At 28.2% G+C, this 19,814-nt stretch overlaps 1 protein-coding gene across 13 annotated transcripts in view; it reads right to left on the reverse strand.

The window, feature by feature from the left end:
• The window catches only part of LOC129919053 (B-cell receptor CD22), a 160,424-nt gene that overhangs the window by 65,938 nt on the left and 74,672 nt on the right, over positions 1–19,814 (reverse strand). For all 13 annotated transcript variants that reach the window (XR_008773040.1, XM_055999867.1, XM_055999870.1 and 10 more), the window contains exons 2-9: positions 16,749–16,920; positions 14,626–14,774; positions 13,202–13,372; positions 7,724–7,882; positions 7,286–7,362; positions 4,601–4,699; positions 4,340–4,499; positions 4,117–4,228 (exon numbers count right to left, since the gene is read on the reverse strand). Coding sequence is in view for 12 of the 13 variants with exons in the window: in XM_055999867.1 (XP_055855842.1) it covers positions 4,117–4,228; positions 4,340–4,499; positions 4,601–4,699; positions 7,286–7,362; positions 7,724–7,882; positions 13,202–13,372; positions 14,626–14,774; positions 16,749–16,920 (1,099 nt within the window). In the remaining variant the exon portion in view is untranslated. The remainder of the gene's footprint in view (positions 1–4,116; positions 4,229–4,339; positions 4,500–4,600; positions 4,700–7,285; positions 7,363–7,723; positions 7,883–13,201; positions 13,373–14,625; positions 14,775–16,748; positions 16,921–19,814) is intronic.

Here is a 19,814-nt window from a genome sequence, read left to right on the forward strand (position 1 = left end):
AATTAATTGAAATTCAAAATCCAATTTACACAGCAACAAATAACACAAACGACGAGTTAGGGGATGAATATATACTCCCCACAAAATTGAAGCTTTTAAAATAGTAGGAGGTGATGAGAGATGAAATCTACCCTCACAATTTTGTAAATGTCCGAATGCTCTAGGCTCTAACATCATGCTTATACCATTGATGTTATTTGTTGTTTTGCAATTTAAGGAAAAAGACATTGGGAATTGCAATTCTATTACAATATTTGAAAGGGAATCTCACATAACAATTTAATTAAGGTGAATTTTACCAATGGGGTTTGATTGAAATTATTTTTTTTCTAATTTTAAACAGAGATTTTGTGATCAAAGCGCTCATTTTGTAGATTATACCAGTTTTATACCAATCAGTTATGTATTTTTAGTAGGTATCTACTCAAATGTATGTAATGTTGTCTGTGTTCAACGAGCAAACATTAATATAAATAAATAATATATACTTTTTTAAAAGCTTTTAGTTTATTCCACAAGTATCTTAACTGGTATAAAAATTAAAATTTCAAAAATTAACATTTTGAATTTATTAACTTGCTTATTTCTTACAGTATTGTACTGAAACGCATTCCTCGTAAGAATTAGACCAGTTTATACCAAAAAAAAAAAAAAAATAAAGCTGTTCTTTTCTTTATACCTATTAAAACAGATGGTTTCGCCTAATAAGTCGATATATTTGAATAGGATTTACTTTATGTACCAAAGTTGTGTATATATCCACTTTATAGAATAAGGAATATAACTGGTATAAAAAATTTAATATCGAAGCTAAACAATTTTTCCCTATCTGATTGTTTATTATAACAATTTAATAATAAGAGTTTGAGTAATTTAAGTCCTCTGTTACAATAAATATAATTTATACCAATTAGAAATTAATTTAATAAAAAGAAATAATGTATTATTTGTGATGCAAAGCAGATGGTATCTCTATGAATTTGAATTTTTTTTTTTAATTTTACCTACTCCCTGTTTCATTTTTATTTGTACAAGAATCTGAATGGTATAAAAAAAATAAAACATAAAAAAAATCCCTATTTAACTTTCTTCTTGCTAATTTGCATGTGTTAACATTGAAAAAGGAGAAATCTTATGATTATAATAAAGATCTCAAAGTAAAATATATTATCTGATAGCATAAGACCAGTTTATACCAATAATTATAACTTATTTAAATAAAACAGTCAGTTTTATTTGGTGTTCAAATTTTTGGTTTTCTTGTTTCTTTTAGGTGAAAATGTGTGTAGTCAGTAAGTTAATCTAACTGGTATAAAAAGAAAGTTCAAGAAATAATACACTTTTTTTAGAGTGCTAAAAGTGATTTTTTTTTCTCTCTCAGTTACCTACGAAAATGAATAGTTTATAGTTTCTTTATTAAATACATTCATTGTGCCAATTATACCAATAAGTTATGTAACATATAGAAAGCGAATCTTTTAAGTTGAGAAAATTCTGGTTTAGTTTTGCGTGCAGAAATAAATATTATATATAATAAAATCTCTTTATACCGTTTCGCAAACTACCAATCTACGAAGTATAGCAATTGCAGTAATTAATGTGTTTATTTAATATGTATAAATAACTGGTATAAACAGAAAAAAAGTATTTGATGATTGGTATGAAGGGAAAAAATACACTAAACGCATGTATTACTATTAAATATTTTTAAATTTTATAAAAAAAGCACATTAAGGTATAAACAAAATTTATACCTGACTGGTATAAAAAATAATATCCCGGAAACCGTAATTTTCGAGGATCTACTTATATAATATTAAGGTATAATATTAAGGTTAAAATAGTTATTTAAACACAACGAAATGCTTTAGTCTAGTAATCTATTGATTGGTATAAAATGTTTAAGTGCGTTTTTTTTTAGTCAGAATCATATGTTTCGAAAAATGGTTGTGAAAAAGTATAAAGAAAACTCATTTGGTATAACTCATTTGGCCATGAAAAGTTTTAAGAAAGCAACTCACGAAATGCGTTAAAAAAAAAAACAATCTTTTTGAAAAAGTGAAATTCACCTTACTCTACAGAGCCCTTCCATCACTAAACAAGCCCCTGTCTACACAAAAAATCTCCCCAAAAAAAAAAACCATCCATGATCTAATTCACTTTAGAAAATTCTCCGAATGATTCATTTGCATGTCCTTGTTTGGTCCTTTTTGAGAGCTATATGTGCAGCACGTTTAGAGAAAGCATTCAATTTCTATCCTATATATATAGGTATTTTATACTCGTATTCACAACACCCGTTATTCGATATTTTTTTTTGATTAGTATCTGGTTGCACAATTGATATGATCCGCGTCACTGAATGATGCCATTTTGTGATGCTGAATGTTGCTTACTTTAGGCAAAAAACAGCCTTGCAATGATGGTGATGGTGGTAGCAGCAGTAGCAGCAAAATGATGGGCACAGTGGCGTATGTTGCGAGGGGAATTATTATTGTGATGTGATTTTGTTGTGTGTTCGATGATGTGAATGATGATGTGGAAAATTATAATCATGGATGATGTTGATGATGATTTTGAGTACGAATTTTGGGGGAGATGATGGAAAATGATTCGTTCGTTTACTTCTGTTTCTATATTTTAGAGAGAAGGGTGCTGAAATATATTGTTTGAATTTTTTTACGGGTAGATTTTGTGTCCAATATAACAGTAGTTTACGGTAGATATAACATATAAAAGGGATTTTGTGGAATGGAGAGTGTAAGATAATTGTTAAAAGCTGGAGGGGGGGAGACTGCGAACAGTACACAGATTTCTACCCCCACAAAATTTCACTTTGTAATTATTTTGCATGAGTAGATTTCGATTTGTAGTTTTGGGAAAGCGATCAAATAGAAATTATTTGCTAATCGAGCTTTGACTATAGTCTCGGATTGTGAAATGATGATGATGATTATGATGATTGAATTTTCTTAATACCCGTCAATTACTACAAATATCTTTGTGTGGACAGAAGCTCATCTATATAAATATAAATGGTTATTTAGATTAGAGTAAGGGGGATTTTTGGGGGAAATTGCGATGTGGTTTGATTATTTTAACATGGAAATGGAAAGTTTAATGATTTTGAAAATCGTAAAGTTTGAGTTGCCTGTCAAAATAGCGAACAGATTCAATTTCCTTTTATTTAAAATTACTCCTCGAAAAACAAATCCGAATTAAAAACATATTTGACGTTTAGTTACGCTATCAAAAAAATCCTTTTTGATTACAAAAAATGCACCATAACATCCAAGACAAATAAACCTATAGAAAAGTATATTATTTCTTGAACTTTCATCTTTATACCAGTCAGGTTAACTTATTGCCTACAAGCATTTTCACCTAATAAACACAGGGAAAGCATCAATTTGAACCCAAAATAAAGTTGACTGTTTTATTTAAATAAGTTTTAATTGGTATAAACTGGTCTAATGCGAAAATAAAATATATTTTACTATGAGATCTTTATGATACTTATCAGATTTCTCATTTTACAATGTTTACATATGCAAATTAGCAAGAAGAAGGTTAAATAGTGACTATTTTCGATATTTTCTTTTTTTTATACCATTCAGATTTTTGTACAAAATATAAATTAAACAGGGAGTATATTAAAAAAAAAAAACATTTCATAATATAGGTATATCTTTAAAAAAGACTGACAGAATAAATAGAATACAGAAATTCAAATGAACCTTTCTAACGCTATTCATGCCATCTACTGGCTGACAGCTATGACAATTGCATGACAGACATTAAGCGTGCACATTTCTCTTTTATGTTTTTGAAAAACTAAAAAAAACATTCGCTTGCACCCATAAAATTGCAGTAAAGATAAAAATCATCACGTTCACTCTCTTGTTTTTTAATTTTTTACATAAAAAAGGAAGACAAAAAAAAAACTATAAAAATTCTAGTCAGGAAAAAAAACACACCCTTTCCGACAGAAACGACCCAACCTCCTAACGTTTTAGTGATAATTACATTAATTATACAGAATTTTTCACATTCTTGTTTTCTTTTCCTTCTTTTTTCTTTTTAAAAATAGGAAAAGAAAAATTTCAAAAAGCTTACCATTTAACACTCGTCAACGTTGCAGGATTTGCAACATATTCACAATTTAACAGGACTGTATCGCTGGTATTTACTGTTATGTGTGGTGGACTGACTTTTACCACGGGTGGGTCTGTGTGTATTCAAAAGAAACAAAAAAGAAGAAAAAAGTATGTTAAATCAAATCGACATACATTAAGAAAAATTTTGTAAGAAAAAAACAAGGACTCGAAAGGACACTTACACATAACTTCCAATGTTACAAAAGAGTAAATGGGTTTCTCACGATTCATTTGTAGGACAACATTGTCGGCATCACAACGGAATACCATGTCATTTTCAAAGCGCGATGCATTGAATATCAGGTCACTTACTGTGTGAAATGTGCCATCATTTTGTTCAACCTGAAGAAATGGATAGAAAAATATGAAATGAAAGTGAAGAAAAGGATAGCAATTTCAATGATTTTTAATTTATTTGTGATTTTGTTAGAAGGTGTACTTACCGCATGCGTTCTTATTTCCGTAAGAGCATTGTCTTCATCAACAATTGGCACTGAGGAATTCGACCATGAGATATTGACAGCCGGTCGGGCTCCATAGACCTAGAAGGGTTTAATACAAAAAGTTTAAAACCAATGTCCAAAAAGTTTTTAAGTTATTTTTTTTTTTAAATAAGTAGGCAATAAATTGATAAGGTCATTAAAGTTTTTGTCCGATATAAATTTAAAAAAGACATATTTCGTAATTTTTTTTTAGAATTTATAGTATTTCATCATGTTTTTATGTTCATCTGTTGCATGATAACTTCTCAGCTACTTATCCATATTTGACAAATGACACATTTTTAGAAAAGACTTGCTTGTCCGGTAGTTATAGGCAGTTATATTAAATTGAATATGTTGCCCTTTAATTGTTATTGTATTTGTAATTGGGGTCAACAAATACACACTTTTTCTGTAAAAAATCACCCCATAATATTTTAAATAAAATTTATTTTCATGAAAAAATGAACTCAAAAACTAAAACCTGAATAGTATAAGACCACATTCCAATTTAATGTGGCGTCACATTACTCTAAACCAGCGGAAGAAGAAGACGCTTCTAAAGATACATCATTTGTCAAACTACAATTAGTAATTTAGTAACTAAGTAAAACAGATAAACGTACATTTCTTTTAGCTTTTTTAGTGCTGCTTTCTTGGTAAAAGCTTCGATACGAAACCTAAACTGTTTACTTAACGAGAAGAGAATTGTCATCAAGAATACTTTGAGCGCATTTCAATACTTGGAAAGGGACTAGGCAGTACCTAGATGAACAAACTGTCAAATGTATTCACCATTATTTAGTACCTACTTTTGATGTCTAAGCGAATGGATTGTTGTAGGAAATTTTAAATCGAAAAGTTTCTATCACAAGAGTTCAACTGAGCTTCTACTGATTTCAACTCCCTTAATTTTTCAAGGAAATCACCTCAATAACCCAAAACTGGTGGAAACAGTTTACAGTGACCAACAGAAATTTTGTTCCTAGATATGTGCATTATAAAACTGTTTATGTTGTTAACATTTTGAATGACCAAATATGTGTCTAGACAGACAGAAAAATTCATCAGGGATAGCATTAGTTCTGGTAACTTAAACTTTGTTTTTGGTTTATTTAACTAATTTCTGGTATACTTAACTATAATTATGATTAAATAAACCAGCATTTAAGTTATCCCGGCGTTATTTTTTTCTACCTGTTCCAGAGTTAAAAATGGAAAACAAACAACAACAAAAATAGAAGAATGGAAATTTAAAAAACTCTGACCCATCCAGAGAACGAAGGCTAAAACGTCACGTCACAGTTAAACTTTGAAATGACCAAGAACTTATGGTCTTAGGAAACCACTATTAATTTGTTGAATGATCTCAAAATGTAGGGTCAAATGAAGAATCTTTCTTTTCAACCGCCGAATTTTTCGACCTAAAAAGCAATCAAGCAGTAAAGTTCTGCCTTTAAAAGAAACTTTTATGAAAACTGATACCGGTCAAGAAGCCTTATTTTATACACGAAGGGGCCATCAAGATATTACGAGGTCTTATAACGAACATTTTTTAACTGAAAGTTAACCCTAAAAAAACTTTAATTTCAGCATTTCTGAATTGTTTTAAGACTTTTAAGTAGGAATTCGGTACTGAAGCCCTCAGACTTTCAGAATCCAAAATTTTATTCAAAAGCGTTCCGAGATTACAAAACCGCTAAATTTATTTTGCCAATTGGTGTTACAACTAACTGGACAGATTTAAAGACAAAATACAAGCTAGTTTCGATTTACAAATTGATCTTAAAAGTTTAGATTATTATTTATCGTTCTTGTTCATATTGAATTTTATTTGAGTTTTGATAGTTTTTATCTTATCTGAGTAATTTTCGCTGAGTTTATATGAAGTGAGCGAAAACCTTTCTTTTACATATTCAAAGAAGAAAAATTTTCACTATGTTTTCATATTATTTTCTATTTTCTACGCTCTTTCGCTGAGATCATATTAACTCGGCGAAAATTCTTTGGAAAGAAGAAAAATTACCAATGAACCATAAAGAAATACAATCAAAATGGTCTCCATAAAACAATCTTATCTTTAGGTATTCCATAAAAGCGAATTTTTTAACCTAAGCTAAGAATCCCATTTATTTCATACAAACTAAGCAAAATAACTAATTAACAGTATTTAAGGCAAAAAATTTCTAAAAAAAATTTCATTTTGTACATCAAAATATCCTCAAAAAAAAAAAAAAACCAATCATCAATTACATAAACCAATTGGAATAATTGAATTTATAATAATTGTTTCTTATATGTCTTTAAACCCCTTTTTTGTGAATATGTCACAAAGCCACAATAGCCATATCCATCCAACCATCCATCAACTATCCTTTCGATTACAGTCATTAAAAATCCCACCATCAACCTTCCATTTTTCCAATTAACCTACTCCCCAACTCAATATCTATTATTCCCAGGACTATAACCAAACCAATTCCCTCATGAAGAAAGAAAGAACAAAATAAAAACATTCCTCAAAGTACTTGGTTAGTCCAGAAAAATGCCTTAACGACATGCAGAGAGACATCCAATCAATGCTAATTACGTCAATTATTGCCACTGAATAATACAACAATACTCTTGTTCTCTCTTTGGACTTACCTGACATGTTAACACAACTTTGCTGCCTTGAACGGTGTGATGTTCAACTCCAGACAATGTAATACCCGTCGGACGAACTATATAAAAGCAGCAGCAAAACAACAAGAAAAAAGAAAGAAAAAAAAAAAGAAGTAAATAAAAAGATAAAAGGACAATGATGCATAATTAATATCGAAAGTCGTTATGTGGATTCTCTTTTAAGTTCCATCCAATGCACCAAATGCAGCCATTTACAGTTCATTCAATGAATTGTCTGGAATGCAACATTGTGACTCGCTCGCACTACAACACAATCAGTAAATTGAAAGGACATTTGCTTCAAATGCATTCCAATTACAAAGTAAAATGGACATTGGACAAGAGAGTCAACTCTCGACTATAGGAAGGACTTTCTAACTAACTTCCTCACCACCGCACAGATCCTTTTTTTTTCCTTACCTTGCATATCGACATCGATTACGCTGCGGATTGTGCCTTGAATTGCCGATGATTCAACACGACATTCAATTGTATTGCCCAAGTCCTGGCGTGTTAATACCAACGATAATTCCAAAGTGGCTGTATAGAGACCATCCTTTTCATCGTAGGTGGGTGAATCTAGAAAAAAAGAAAGAAAGAAAAAAAAGAAAGGATAAAAAAAACGAACACATGAATGACAAAGGAATAGAAATTAGTTAATTTATTCCTTTTTTTTTATTTTTTATTCGTTTCTTTATTTTTCTATGCTATCCTTCAAGCCATAGAAAATAGAAGCGAATATCCTTTTTTTTTGTATTATTGTCAATGCTGCTTCATGGTAATCCTGATTGAGGCTCAAAAAAAAAATATCTATAAGGATCTTTCTATGCTGATTCGAGTGATTCATGGAATTTACAAAAAAAGAATTCAACAAAAAATCCTACGAAAAAAGGATTCATTTTTGAATTATATAAAAAAAAGGATAGGATGATAGAAAGGATAACATCAATAACAAAAATACAACCAACAACAAAAAAATGTATTCAAAACACTTTTGACTTTTTCACTTAAATGAGTTTCAGATAAAGCGCGAACAATGACACAACCAACAAAAAAAAAGGACATTCAATCCTTGTGGATATACGTAAATAAGATGTCAAGAGACTTTTTGTGTATATTTTTGTTGTTGTTTTTGTTGGTGTCTTTGTTGCTTTTGCAATAAATATAAATTTAAAGAATAAGAAGAAAAAAAAAAGTTTCAATCCTGATAACTGGTTGAATGACATCTTGGTAACACCACAGCGAAATAATTTGTATTCTTAAATCGTAAAATTGTGAGGAGGGTGGAGGGGGCTAAGAAAAATGTAATTTATTGACATTTAAATGGTGGGTAGACCTTTTGTGTTTTTTTTTTTTTTTTTTTTTTGTATTCTTGGAAGATTATTTGATTAAGATAATTTCATGATTGCCTTGAACTTTAAAAAAAAAAAACTTTTTTGAATTGTTTAAAAAAATAATATTTTTTGGAGAGAAAAAATCTTAACACGTTAATCTTGAATTTTGACACAGGATTGAACTGACTTTAAGAAATTTAAAACTGAATTTAAATTTTGTAAAATTTAAAGTTATTATGTATATTGAATATTTAACTTCCAACATGAAAACTGAGTTTTTCGACTGATTTTAGAACAAACAAAAATGGCAGTTTCATATTGGGTTTTGTTAAAAAATTATTTTTAATGTAATATATTTATATAATGTCTTCGTAAAATAGCACCATATCAATAAAAATTCAGATAAAATAGCTGTATGCAAATGAATAATTTTACAAATGTCAACTTTTTTATTATTAAGTCAGTTTTGTATTTTGTTTTGTATTATTATTTGCGTTTAAGGTTAGAGGGTCACTGAGGTGTATGAGTACTATTTTGTTGTTTTCATAATCATGAAGGTTAATGCAAATTGTTTCAATATTAATCAACTAATCAGACAAGTTGACCTTTGTTGACTTAACTCTGACTTTCAAATTGTTTTATATATATCTCATGGAAAGTTTTACAGTTTTACATATGAGATATAATTCTAAAAAGCAAATAAAATAATTTTAGGTAGGGAAAATTAATACCTTTAACTGATTTAGTTCGTTAAATTTTTGGAATAACTTATTCTATTTTTTTATTTCTTGTATACAAGCTCAGAAATTTAGCTGATAAATAATTAATTCAGTCCAGAACTTACATTAATATATAAACAATAAAATTCTACCTTCAAACAAAATTTAATCTACAGTTTGAGTGGATAAACTAAATTCTTAGAAATGCATTTTAGGAAATAATCTTTTTCGTACAGGCAGTGTTAAATTTAGGGTATTTTCATTGTAACGGGTGTGACACATAAACAATTAGTCCTTAAATAACGTATTTAATAGTTTCAACAAATGTATTTAGTTGTTAACATAATTTTAGAATTGCATTTGGTTTACTTGTCTTGTAACGTAAGAATCTCTAAGGATTAGGTGTAACGGGCGTGACGTAAAAAAATTGATTCAATTTTCTACTGTGAGTTTTAGAAGACTTTTTGTAATTTCTATATAAAAAGTCGTTAATATAAAATTCAGAATTTTCATAAGAAACTATTGAAAAAAGTGGGCAATAGGATTTGGGGACGAATATCATCTAAACGGTTAATGCAATCAATTTGATTCTAAAGACTTTTTTGTGGTTTAAGTTTAAGTTTAAGTAACTTTTAAGCCCCTACTTATTTAATAATAATGTTAATAAGTGAATTCGAAAATTTTGAAAAGTAAAAAAATTATTTAAATGTTTTTTTTTTTTTTAACTTTGACCTCGGATATCTTTTAAATGAATAGATTAAAGAAAAAAGTTTATAGGAGCATTTTTGTTGAGCAATCTGTTTTCTACAAGAATACGTCTTGCCCGTTTGACTATTATAATTATAATTTGTTACAAAACTAATAACAAAAAACGAATTTATAAAAAATTTCTCAAACTTGGGACCTCAAATATTTTTTATACGGTTAGATAAACGAACAAATTGTGGAAGACCTTTTTTTTGGAGTGTTTAATTTCCTACATGTAAAGAAATTTGCTTGATAGTCGATACATAAAAAAATGATGTTTTTTGGTAGAAGATTGATGTAAAATGGAAAACTAGCGGAGGGGCCTTCCCATTAATATAAAGACCTCATATTTGGTAAGTATATTCTAGCAATATAAAATAAGAACTTAAAGGAAATTCGATTTTTTTAACCTACCCTTATATGAATTTTCGAATAAAATGTTAAAATTTTTTGTTAAGATTGTTAATATTGAGGATGTTGACAACACTTTTGCATACAAAATTAGCTTTAAGTTGTTCCACTGGTTCTTGTATTGGCTTTAGTTTTCGAAATTGGCTTTAGTTTTCGACATATCCAAAGTGTAAAATTAATTTATTAATGTTTTTGAGAAAGAAAAACTAAATTTTTAGAATATGTACCTTTAAAAATTCAAATTCACAATTTCGAAAATCATTCTTAACATTATAACACGTGAAAGTTATTTTATTACCGAAAGTTTCGCTTTTTTTTGCATACTACACAGTCAGCACAGTTCTTTCGAATCTGCAAAATTGGTTATATAACACTCTTGTAAATATTCTAACAATACAAAAAAAATCAGTTCAAAGGAATTTATTGCGACCTAAATCCATTTTTCTTAAAGATGACCTAGGCCTATATAAATGTTTGACTACATTAAAAATACAGTCGAATCCCTCTAAGTCGAACTTTGACGGGACTCGAAAATTGGTTCGAGTTCGAGGGATTAATATAATATTTTTTCTTCAAAATTGTTCATTAAAAATGGTGAAAAAGTTCGACTTAAAGGGAAATTCGACTTAGAGGGAGTTCGACTTATCATTATCAAGAGTATAATTTGAAAACTACAATTTTCGTATTTTTCTTCAAATTAAATAAAATTTTTTTTAAAGTAAATTTTCAAAAATCTAAAAAGAGAATTAAGTACAAAATTCATACGCTAAATTATAACTATAAAATATGAAATCTAACAAGCACAAACAAATAACTCTAACTGAGTTATGTAAGCTTTGAATTTTTTATTTTGAAATTTTCAGCCAAACAATTTTGTATAAATATTTAATTTTTCCACGAATTGATTACTAGACTTTTAAATGTTAATTCAATGTATGAGCATACTAATCTAAATAATTACAAGCTTTTCTCTAACTCGTATAATTTGTGTAATAAATATTTCCTTGCATTTAAAAAATACTAACTAATCTTCTCTCTCCCACGAGTAAATTCAACTAAAGCCAATTATAAAAAGAAAAAAATACTTTAACCAGTTACATCCCACATTAAAAAAAAATAATAATAATAATTCTTTAGGGTTTAAGTAAATACAAGAAAGAAAAAAACAAAAAATGGATCAAAATGAAATTAAAAAGAGAGAAGAATAAAAATATTTTCCAAGGAAAAACATTCCACTGTTAATCTCTTCCCCTTTCCTAACAAGACGACCACTCTTGGGATTTTTTTTGTTATATATTTTATGCACTCAACTTTACTATCATTTTATTATACTTTAATTTTTACTGTGGATGAGATAGTCTTGAGCTTTGGAGTAGCTAAGTTATAGTAATAAAAAATAGAAGAGGAAAAATAAATAAAATTCCTAAGCAGCCGCATGAATAAACGATATAAAAGTGCATGACTATAATAACTATAGATATACCTTTTTCATATAAACATAGTTTAAGGCTAAAGGCAAACTTGCTCATCATCTTCTTATATATATATTTTTTTTAATAAAATAATACCTTCAAATAGGATATATAAAAGCCCCTTATCTAAGTTGATAGTGGAATTCAGGGCCTCAAGGGATTCATATTCTTGCATAGGCTTGACAAAAAAACGATTACATTTTTTCTTTCAATTCCATTAGGAATAATATCTAATTGAAGGAGTAAGTTTTTTTTTTTTTGTTGGTTAGATAAAGAGAGTTTAGGATAATTGCTTTTTTCAAGGAGACTTAATTTCTTGATTGAAATTCTTATTTAATTTATTTTTTTTTGTTTATATTAAGAAGATTGCTGAAAGTATGTCCTTGAAAAGGATAAAGGATTGTGGCATGAAATTAGTGAAAAAAAAAAAAGATTAAAGCTTTGTAGTTTTTGTTCTTGGAGTGGTTTTTTTTGCTCAATCATACATGTTCGAACTATCGAATCTATCGAACTTCATGTAAAACTTCAAGGGTAATAAGTCGAAATTCTTTGATCGAACATGATGGGTCATTCTTATCTGACCAAATATGTTCAAGCATACCAACCAAAACAAATATGTTCGATCAAACTTCATAGATAACTTTATTTTCAAACATAAAGATTCGAGATTCTTTGATCGAACATAAAATCGATCATACCTATCTCATCAAAAATGTTTGATCATACCAGCCTAATCAAACAAATTTCATGGAAAATTTTATTTTCAATCATAAAGAGTTGAAGTTCTTTGATGTTCGATCAAACTTCATAGAAAACTTTATTCTCCAACATAAAGAAATATTTATTTATTTCAATATGTTCGATCATAACAATCGTATCAAACATATTCGATCAAACTTTATGGAAAACTTTATGTTCAAACATATGGAGTCTAGATTCATTGATAGAAAATACCAGCCCAATCAAACATGTTCGGTCAAGTTTCATGGTAAACTCTATTTTCAGCAAAATGATTTGGAATTTTTTGATCAAACAAGATCGATTAAACCTTTTTAAAAACGTATTTAAAAAAAAATTGTTCGATCGAACATGTATGATCAGACTTGTTTGATATGAGATTTATGAGAGATAAGCAGCATTGACAAAGAATTTTGATCGCTATATATTAAAATTTAAATAAACAATTTTATTTTTAAGACTTAAATTAATACTTACGTGTTGTTAACCGCTTATTTGCTCTAAACCATCCGACGCTTGGTTGGGGTCGTGTGTTTTTCACAATACACGTCGATCTCAATGTATGTCCTTCCTGTAGCGGCCCAAGAACGGTACCGTTCTCAATGCGATCTCCTTTCTCATCAACTATCACAACCTCGGTTGGTGGCACTGATTATTTTATTTATTTTTTTTAAATTTTGTTTTTAAAATTTTAATCCAATTTTTTTCATTAAAATTTTTTATTATTATTTTTTAATTTAAGAGTATCATTTTGTTGATTGTTTTTTTTTGTTTAAGTGAAGTTTTATATTACATTTTATGTGGATTTTGAAAAAGAAAATAAAAAAAAAAGAAATTTAATCGATTAGTCTGCTGTGAAGATGTTTTGAAAAAAAATAATTAAATAATTTAAAATAAAAAATAAATAAAAATAAAAAACATAAAATAAGATATATTTAAATTTCATTTACCAATGTTTTCTACGGTTTTGTTTTTTTTTATTAAATATTTTTTTTTGTTTTGTTAACATTAACATTGACATGATATTTTTTTTTTTTTTTTGTTAGTTTTTAAGCATGTTTGTTGGGTTTTTTTTTTTTTTATTTTTTTAATTTAATTTGTTTTGAATCCAGGTGAGAGTTGAGCATATTGAGAAGGGGGAGGAAATATTTTTCTTTTTTTAATGATCATTTTCAATGAAATTATGATAAGAGAGGTTTTTTTTTAAATTATTTTTTAGCATTTTTATTTTGGTTATACAAAAAATTTATATAAAAAAAAAAATATACAAAAAATTCAAACAAGCAAAAATACAATTTACAAAATTTTGTTCAAAAGGGAGTAGAAAAAAAATAAGTTTTTTTTTAATTATTTTATAAGGTTTGGAAAAATAAAAAAACAAAAAATAATTGTTTGAATTTATATTTTTATTAAAATTTTATTTACTTTGTTAAAAGGAAGTGATGCGAACTAATTAATATACATAATTCAGCAGTTAAAAATAAATTCATGCAGGCAGACATATCAGGCAAATGAATTGAGCTTGGAGAGGGGGGCAGATACATATCAACAAATTTTTAAATACAATTTTTTTCATTCCAGAGGGTAATATAATTATGTTGCATTTTTGTTTTTTGTTTTGATTAATTTAGCTACACAAACAACAATTTTTGATGTAACTTTTTTTTTTTTTTTGTAGATATAAGGACAAACACAAACAAAAAGGACAAACATGTGTTTTTGGTAGACAAACTTTTGGAAGGAAGCAAGCACAAGTAAAATTCCAATTTTTTTTGTTTTGTTTTATTTTTTAATACACAAGGCAAATAAGATAATATTTGTATAGTAATAATAATTTTAAATAAATGAGAAAGTATATAACAAGCTTTAAATAAAAATATAGATATTAATTTTTAACTTACCTAAGACATTAAGTTTTACACGATATCCATAGTAGTTATCACAAGCTTCTAATGGTATAAAAAATGTTGTATCACATAGGTAGATATCTTCATCAGATATTTGCAAGTCCTTAATAATTAATTTAAATGGAGATTGCTCCACTATTACTCTGCAAAAGAAAATAGAAAAAAAAATAATGTCAGTAAGTTGAAAATGGTTTGAAATAAAAAAAAAATTGCGTAGTATAGTTGTCAACCGCGACTGTGTTTAATCGACCCAAAAAGTACCTATCCCATTAGTTTTTTTACCAATCACAGTTGTCGTTTTTTTTAACAGCAACTTAATTCAAAACTATACTTATTAAAATTTAGGTAATTGATTACAAAATGATTTTCAAAGTTTTTTTTTCTTTCAAAACAAAGAAAAATACTGCTTTAATCAAAATGGCGCCCAACGTGAAGTCTATGTTAATTAAATCAATCAAAACTAATCATAGATATAAAAACTTTTAAGTCATTCAAATTTTTGTATAGTTGCTTATAAACAAAATATGTTTCCAGATAAAAAAAATGGGGCCAAACATAACGAAAATAATTTTCGGCGAATGGCATATTTTAACTATCTTTCTCAATTCCATAGCTGCGCCTTAAAAAATATTTATGCATAACTTTTCAAGCTATGATTTGTCAAAGTTTTTAATCGTTGTTGTATTATTCTAATCTTGTTTTAATCAACTTTTGTTAAAAGATGTGCGAAAAAAAGATATTCAAAAAGACTTTGAAAGTTCATATTTCATGCCATATTTCATTCACTTTTGACCATCATGTTAAAAGATGAAGTATTTTCTTTTCTCCTTGATACTTCGTCTACAAAAGTTAAAGCATAAAAATTTAAATAATTTTCATTTTCATTATTATTTTTTTTTTTTGTTTATTTTTTAATATATTTAATTTTTTATAAGTTTTTAAAAAGATCTATACTGAAAGGAAATTTAACTTTATACAAAATATTTTTTATGTTAAATTTTCAAAATTCAGCTTTCTTTTCAAGTTTTAAACAAAATCTCGAAAAGTTACAAAAAGACTCGAAATTTGTTTATCTTTTCAAAAACTGTCATAGGATGTCTTAATAAATTATTCATATTTAGATTTTTTAGAAAGGTATCTTGTGTTTTTTGCTAGTATTTATAATTTTACATAAAAAAGTTTAAAACTCCGGGTATACTAAAAATTTTGAAATTTTCTTTGAGAAAAACTTTTTTAAATTTAATTTGGTTTTAAAAACGATTTTTTTAAATGTTTTGATTCAGAAGACTTAAACTTCTGAGGTGAGCCAAACAAAATATTTTAGTGTTTCTTCCTTATTTATAAACAACCGACAAAAAAAAAAACTTTGAAAAATCATATCTAGAAAACGGTTAAAATGCGTTAGAACTTAGAACAAGTTGGTATTGAGTGTCAATTTTGGCTTTATACTTGTGTAATAGAGGCTTTTTTTAGACAATACAATTTTAACTGTCTTGTTTTTCATTAACGTTAGTTTTAGGCATGAAATTAAAATTACAAATTTCAACTAAAATGCATTTAAAGTACAGATTTTTAAAGAACGACAAAAAAAAAACAATGTTGTCTCAAGATTGATATTCGTTGGACAATATGAAAAAGTTCAGTACAAGACGGTTTAATTGTTTCCTTTGGACCGTGGAAGATGCATTCGAAAATTCATAGTTTATAAACCTTACATATTGATAAAAGCCATAACTCAATCATTTAAAACGTTGATAAGCACTGAAAATAAAAATGATTTTATTGCTTTTCAAACCAATTTTAGATTCAATACTTTTAAAATAAGCTCTTCTAAAAATTCCGGCTTTTTGGCTACGACTTTAGACCAATGATTTAATACAGCCAAAGAAGAAAAAGTCGTCTTAAATCTTATGCCCTAGGAAGCAAGAACATGTCTCGAAAAAAAAACAGGCTCAACAAATTGAGTTTTTTCAACTGACCACTTAATTCTGTTTGTTGATGAATTCGTTTTAGATTTTAAGTTTCCTTTTTTTTCCGAAAACAATATGGTTTTTCACAATGTTTTGTCATTTTTATCAAAATTTCTTAAAGAACATAAAAAATTATACCTAACTTACCTATCTTTATAGCCTTCTGAGACACTAGTTATATTGCTATCATCAAGCAGTACAGCTGCAATTCGTGTTTCACCTTTGAACCAGTTAATCGAATGCAATGCACCGCATACTGTCATGTTCATTGGACATGGCAATTCAACTGTTTTACCCACATGCTCTGATATGGTTGTACCTGTAAATTAAAAAAAAAAATAATAATAAAAATTAATAAGAAATATTATTACTTCAATAATTCCATCTATCTTTTTATTAAAAATTTAATTTCTTAAAACAAAACAGAGAGAGAGATAGAAACAGAGTCTTTAATATAATTTTCTATCGAAAATCCTTTTAGCATAACTTTGCTAAATGGAAAATAATTTTATGTTATAAGATAAAAGGACTAAAAGTATGTGTGTGTGTGTGTATATTGTACGTCTTAAATTGGACTTGCACAAAAACCCCAAGTAAAATGCCTGAAATAAATTACATTCCATTCTATATCATGGCGGTAGCATCTCTTCTCTAAGATGGATTTATGGTAGATTTAGAAAGGAAGCATTTATATACCATCCAAGCAAAAGAATATATAATATAAGAATTTATATATAAGTAAAAGTAAGACTACAAGTACATAGAGAAAATGTTGAGGTTATGGAACATATTTATAAAACGAAAAGGATTCACCATCTTCACAGGCTTTGAAGTTATAAGAAAATAAAAAAAAAAGAAGAATAAGAAAATCTTGATAGAGAGAGATAGAAATATACGGGTAAAATAGAATTACCCCCAAAACCCTCTTACATACACATACCAATTTCAAAAATCGAATAAGGACTAAGGAAAAATATAAGGAAGAGAAAATTCAAGGAAGGAAACATAGCCACAGCATAATTCAAACTTTAGTCGTTTCCAAAGGAATTTCATCCCAGAAAAAGAAGAAGAAGAAAAAAAAGCCTTCTCTTGGAACGCACGATACAGTCCAGATTCATACTCTCGTTAAGGATGGAAGAAGAATCCTCTCTCCCCAAACGACACGAAGACGATGTAGAAAATCCTTAAAGAAAAACGAACGAAAAAAAAAGGGTGAGAGAAGGTTTTTCTTATCTTTTCACATTCAGGCAACACTTTTGTTGTCACTTATTATGTAAAGTACCTCTATACGCCATATAGGTCGACATACAAGACGATCTCAAGGACGAGAAGAAGGACCTCCACCACGACGACGAAGGAAATGGCATAGACATTAGGCCATGAATACGAGAAAAAGGACATATATACACAGGTATAATAATGCGGTTTAGGTGATTTTTCATACCGGATATCCGGAAACACACATTGCAACATCGAAAAATGTCCTTCCGAATGACTTAAGAGGAATATATATACCAAATGACAAATGACATGGCAAATAGGCAACCTGATGCCAATCATTCAGAATGTTTAAGATGGCGAATCCATTTTATTTGATATCCTTTTTTTTGCCTGCCTGCCTGCTGGTGTCGTCTGATATCGTAGGTACCTATCCTGGTTTAGGTGCAAGGATAAACTGATGTGTCATGTTATAATATCCCTCGTCTCTCTCATCGAATGGGTCATTTTTTTTTTTTTCGTTTCATTTTTTTTTCTGCCTCGTCCTTTAAGCCAGAAAACATATCCCTTGTGAATTATTGAATAGTCATGACGTGAAGAGAAAAAGGCTAGCGAGTTCTTCTTGTTGTTGTTGTTGATGTTCTTGTCAATTTTTGATACCATTTCTGCCATTGCCACTATAGTACCACTGTCATGTTTGAAAACCATCAACTCTCTAGACTACACAACTACTTTCCTGAAAATGGAATATTTCATGACACACGAAAGAGATATAGTCTCATGATGAATTTCAGTTTCTTTCAATCTCGCGTTTTGTGGCAGCCAGCAGCAGGATGATGCGGACCAATTTGATGGGCTTTGAAAGGCTGATAAATTGATAGGCCCTTTTTTAGCTTTAGTCCCGGTTTGTTTTTCGATTCTGATGGTTGTTGTTGATAGCAGAGTAGATGGGTATTTTGTTGGTGTTGTAACTTGAGGCGATATATATCTTTTTTGTATGTTAGAGGAAAATTTATGATTTGGGAGATATTTGGTGACAGGTTTTCGGGTATCCGTAATGAAAAGCTAACAGAGCATTAAGATTTTGGCTGCTTTTCGGTTTCTGATGTCCTTAAAAAGTGATGAGATGAGATTTCAATGAATTTGGAAAATGGAAAAAAGGATTTGTGTGAATGTTTTATATCGATTTGGATTAAATAGATATTGGTTGGAATGGAAGTAGGTATTGGCAAAAGGGAGAAAGAGAAAATAAGTTTGAGGATCAACAATTTGTCATATTGAATGATTTAAATGAATGTTTGTTTTTTTTTTTGGCAGAGATCAGGGTGATTTGGATTTTTTTTTGTAGAAAATTTTTTGGAAGATTTTAAGAAAATTTGTAGGTAATGATTGGCAATTTGGAAAAATCAACTTTAACTGGTTTCAAAGTGATACCTAAGTTATAACTTTTTCAAAAGGGTGCCATAATATTTTGCTTCAAGACTTTCAACCATTGTAAAAATTCATGACTTAACCGATTTCCACAACAAAATTATATGGAAGTTATTAATTTTAAATTTTCTAAAAAGCCATATTTGTATTTAAAAAAATAAATAAGGTATGTATCTACAAGTGGATGGATGCATTTTTGTAAATTTTAAAAAAATGATAGGTTTACCATTTTTTTTGTTTGTTTATGTATGAAATTTTTTGAGATGGACGAATTTTTAACCCAAAAAGTTTATTTAATTATACAAATTTAAAGGATGTTCTTTAGATAACAATGAAAAGTTGTATTATATAGCTTAAATTTAATTTTGGAGCAATGTAGTATTAATTTAGAGTGTTTTTCAACCTGAATCTTAAAAAAATATGAAACAGTTGTTTTTTATATACCTGAGCATTTAAGCATGTCATTAAATCAAGCACAAAATACTTTCATTACTCCAAAATAAAATTAAAGATTTAAAATTTTACTTTTCATTTCTGTCAAAAAAAAAATACAATTTTTCAAGC

The sequence above is a fragment of the Episyrphus balteatus genome, chromosome 4, assembly GCF_945859705.1.
Source record: "Episyrphus balteatus chromosome 4, idEpiBalt1.1, whole genome shotgun sequence".
NCBI classification, from domain to species: Eukaryota; Metazoa; Arthropoda; class Insecta; order Diptera; family Syrphidae; genus Episyrphus; species Episyrphus balteatus.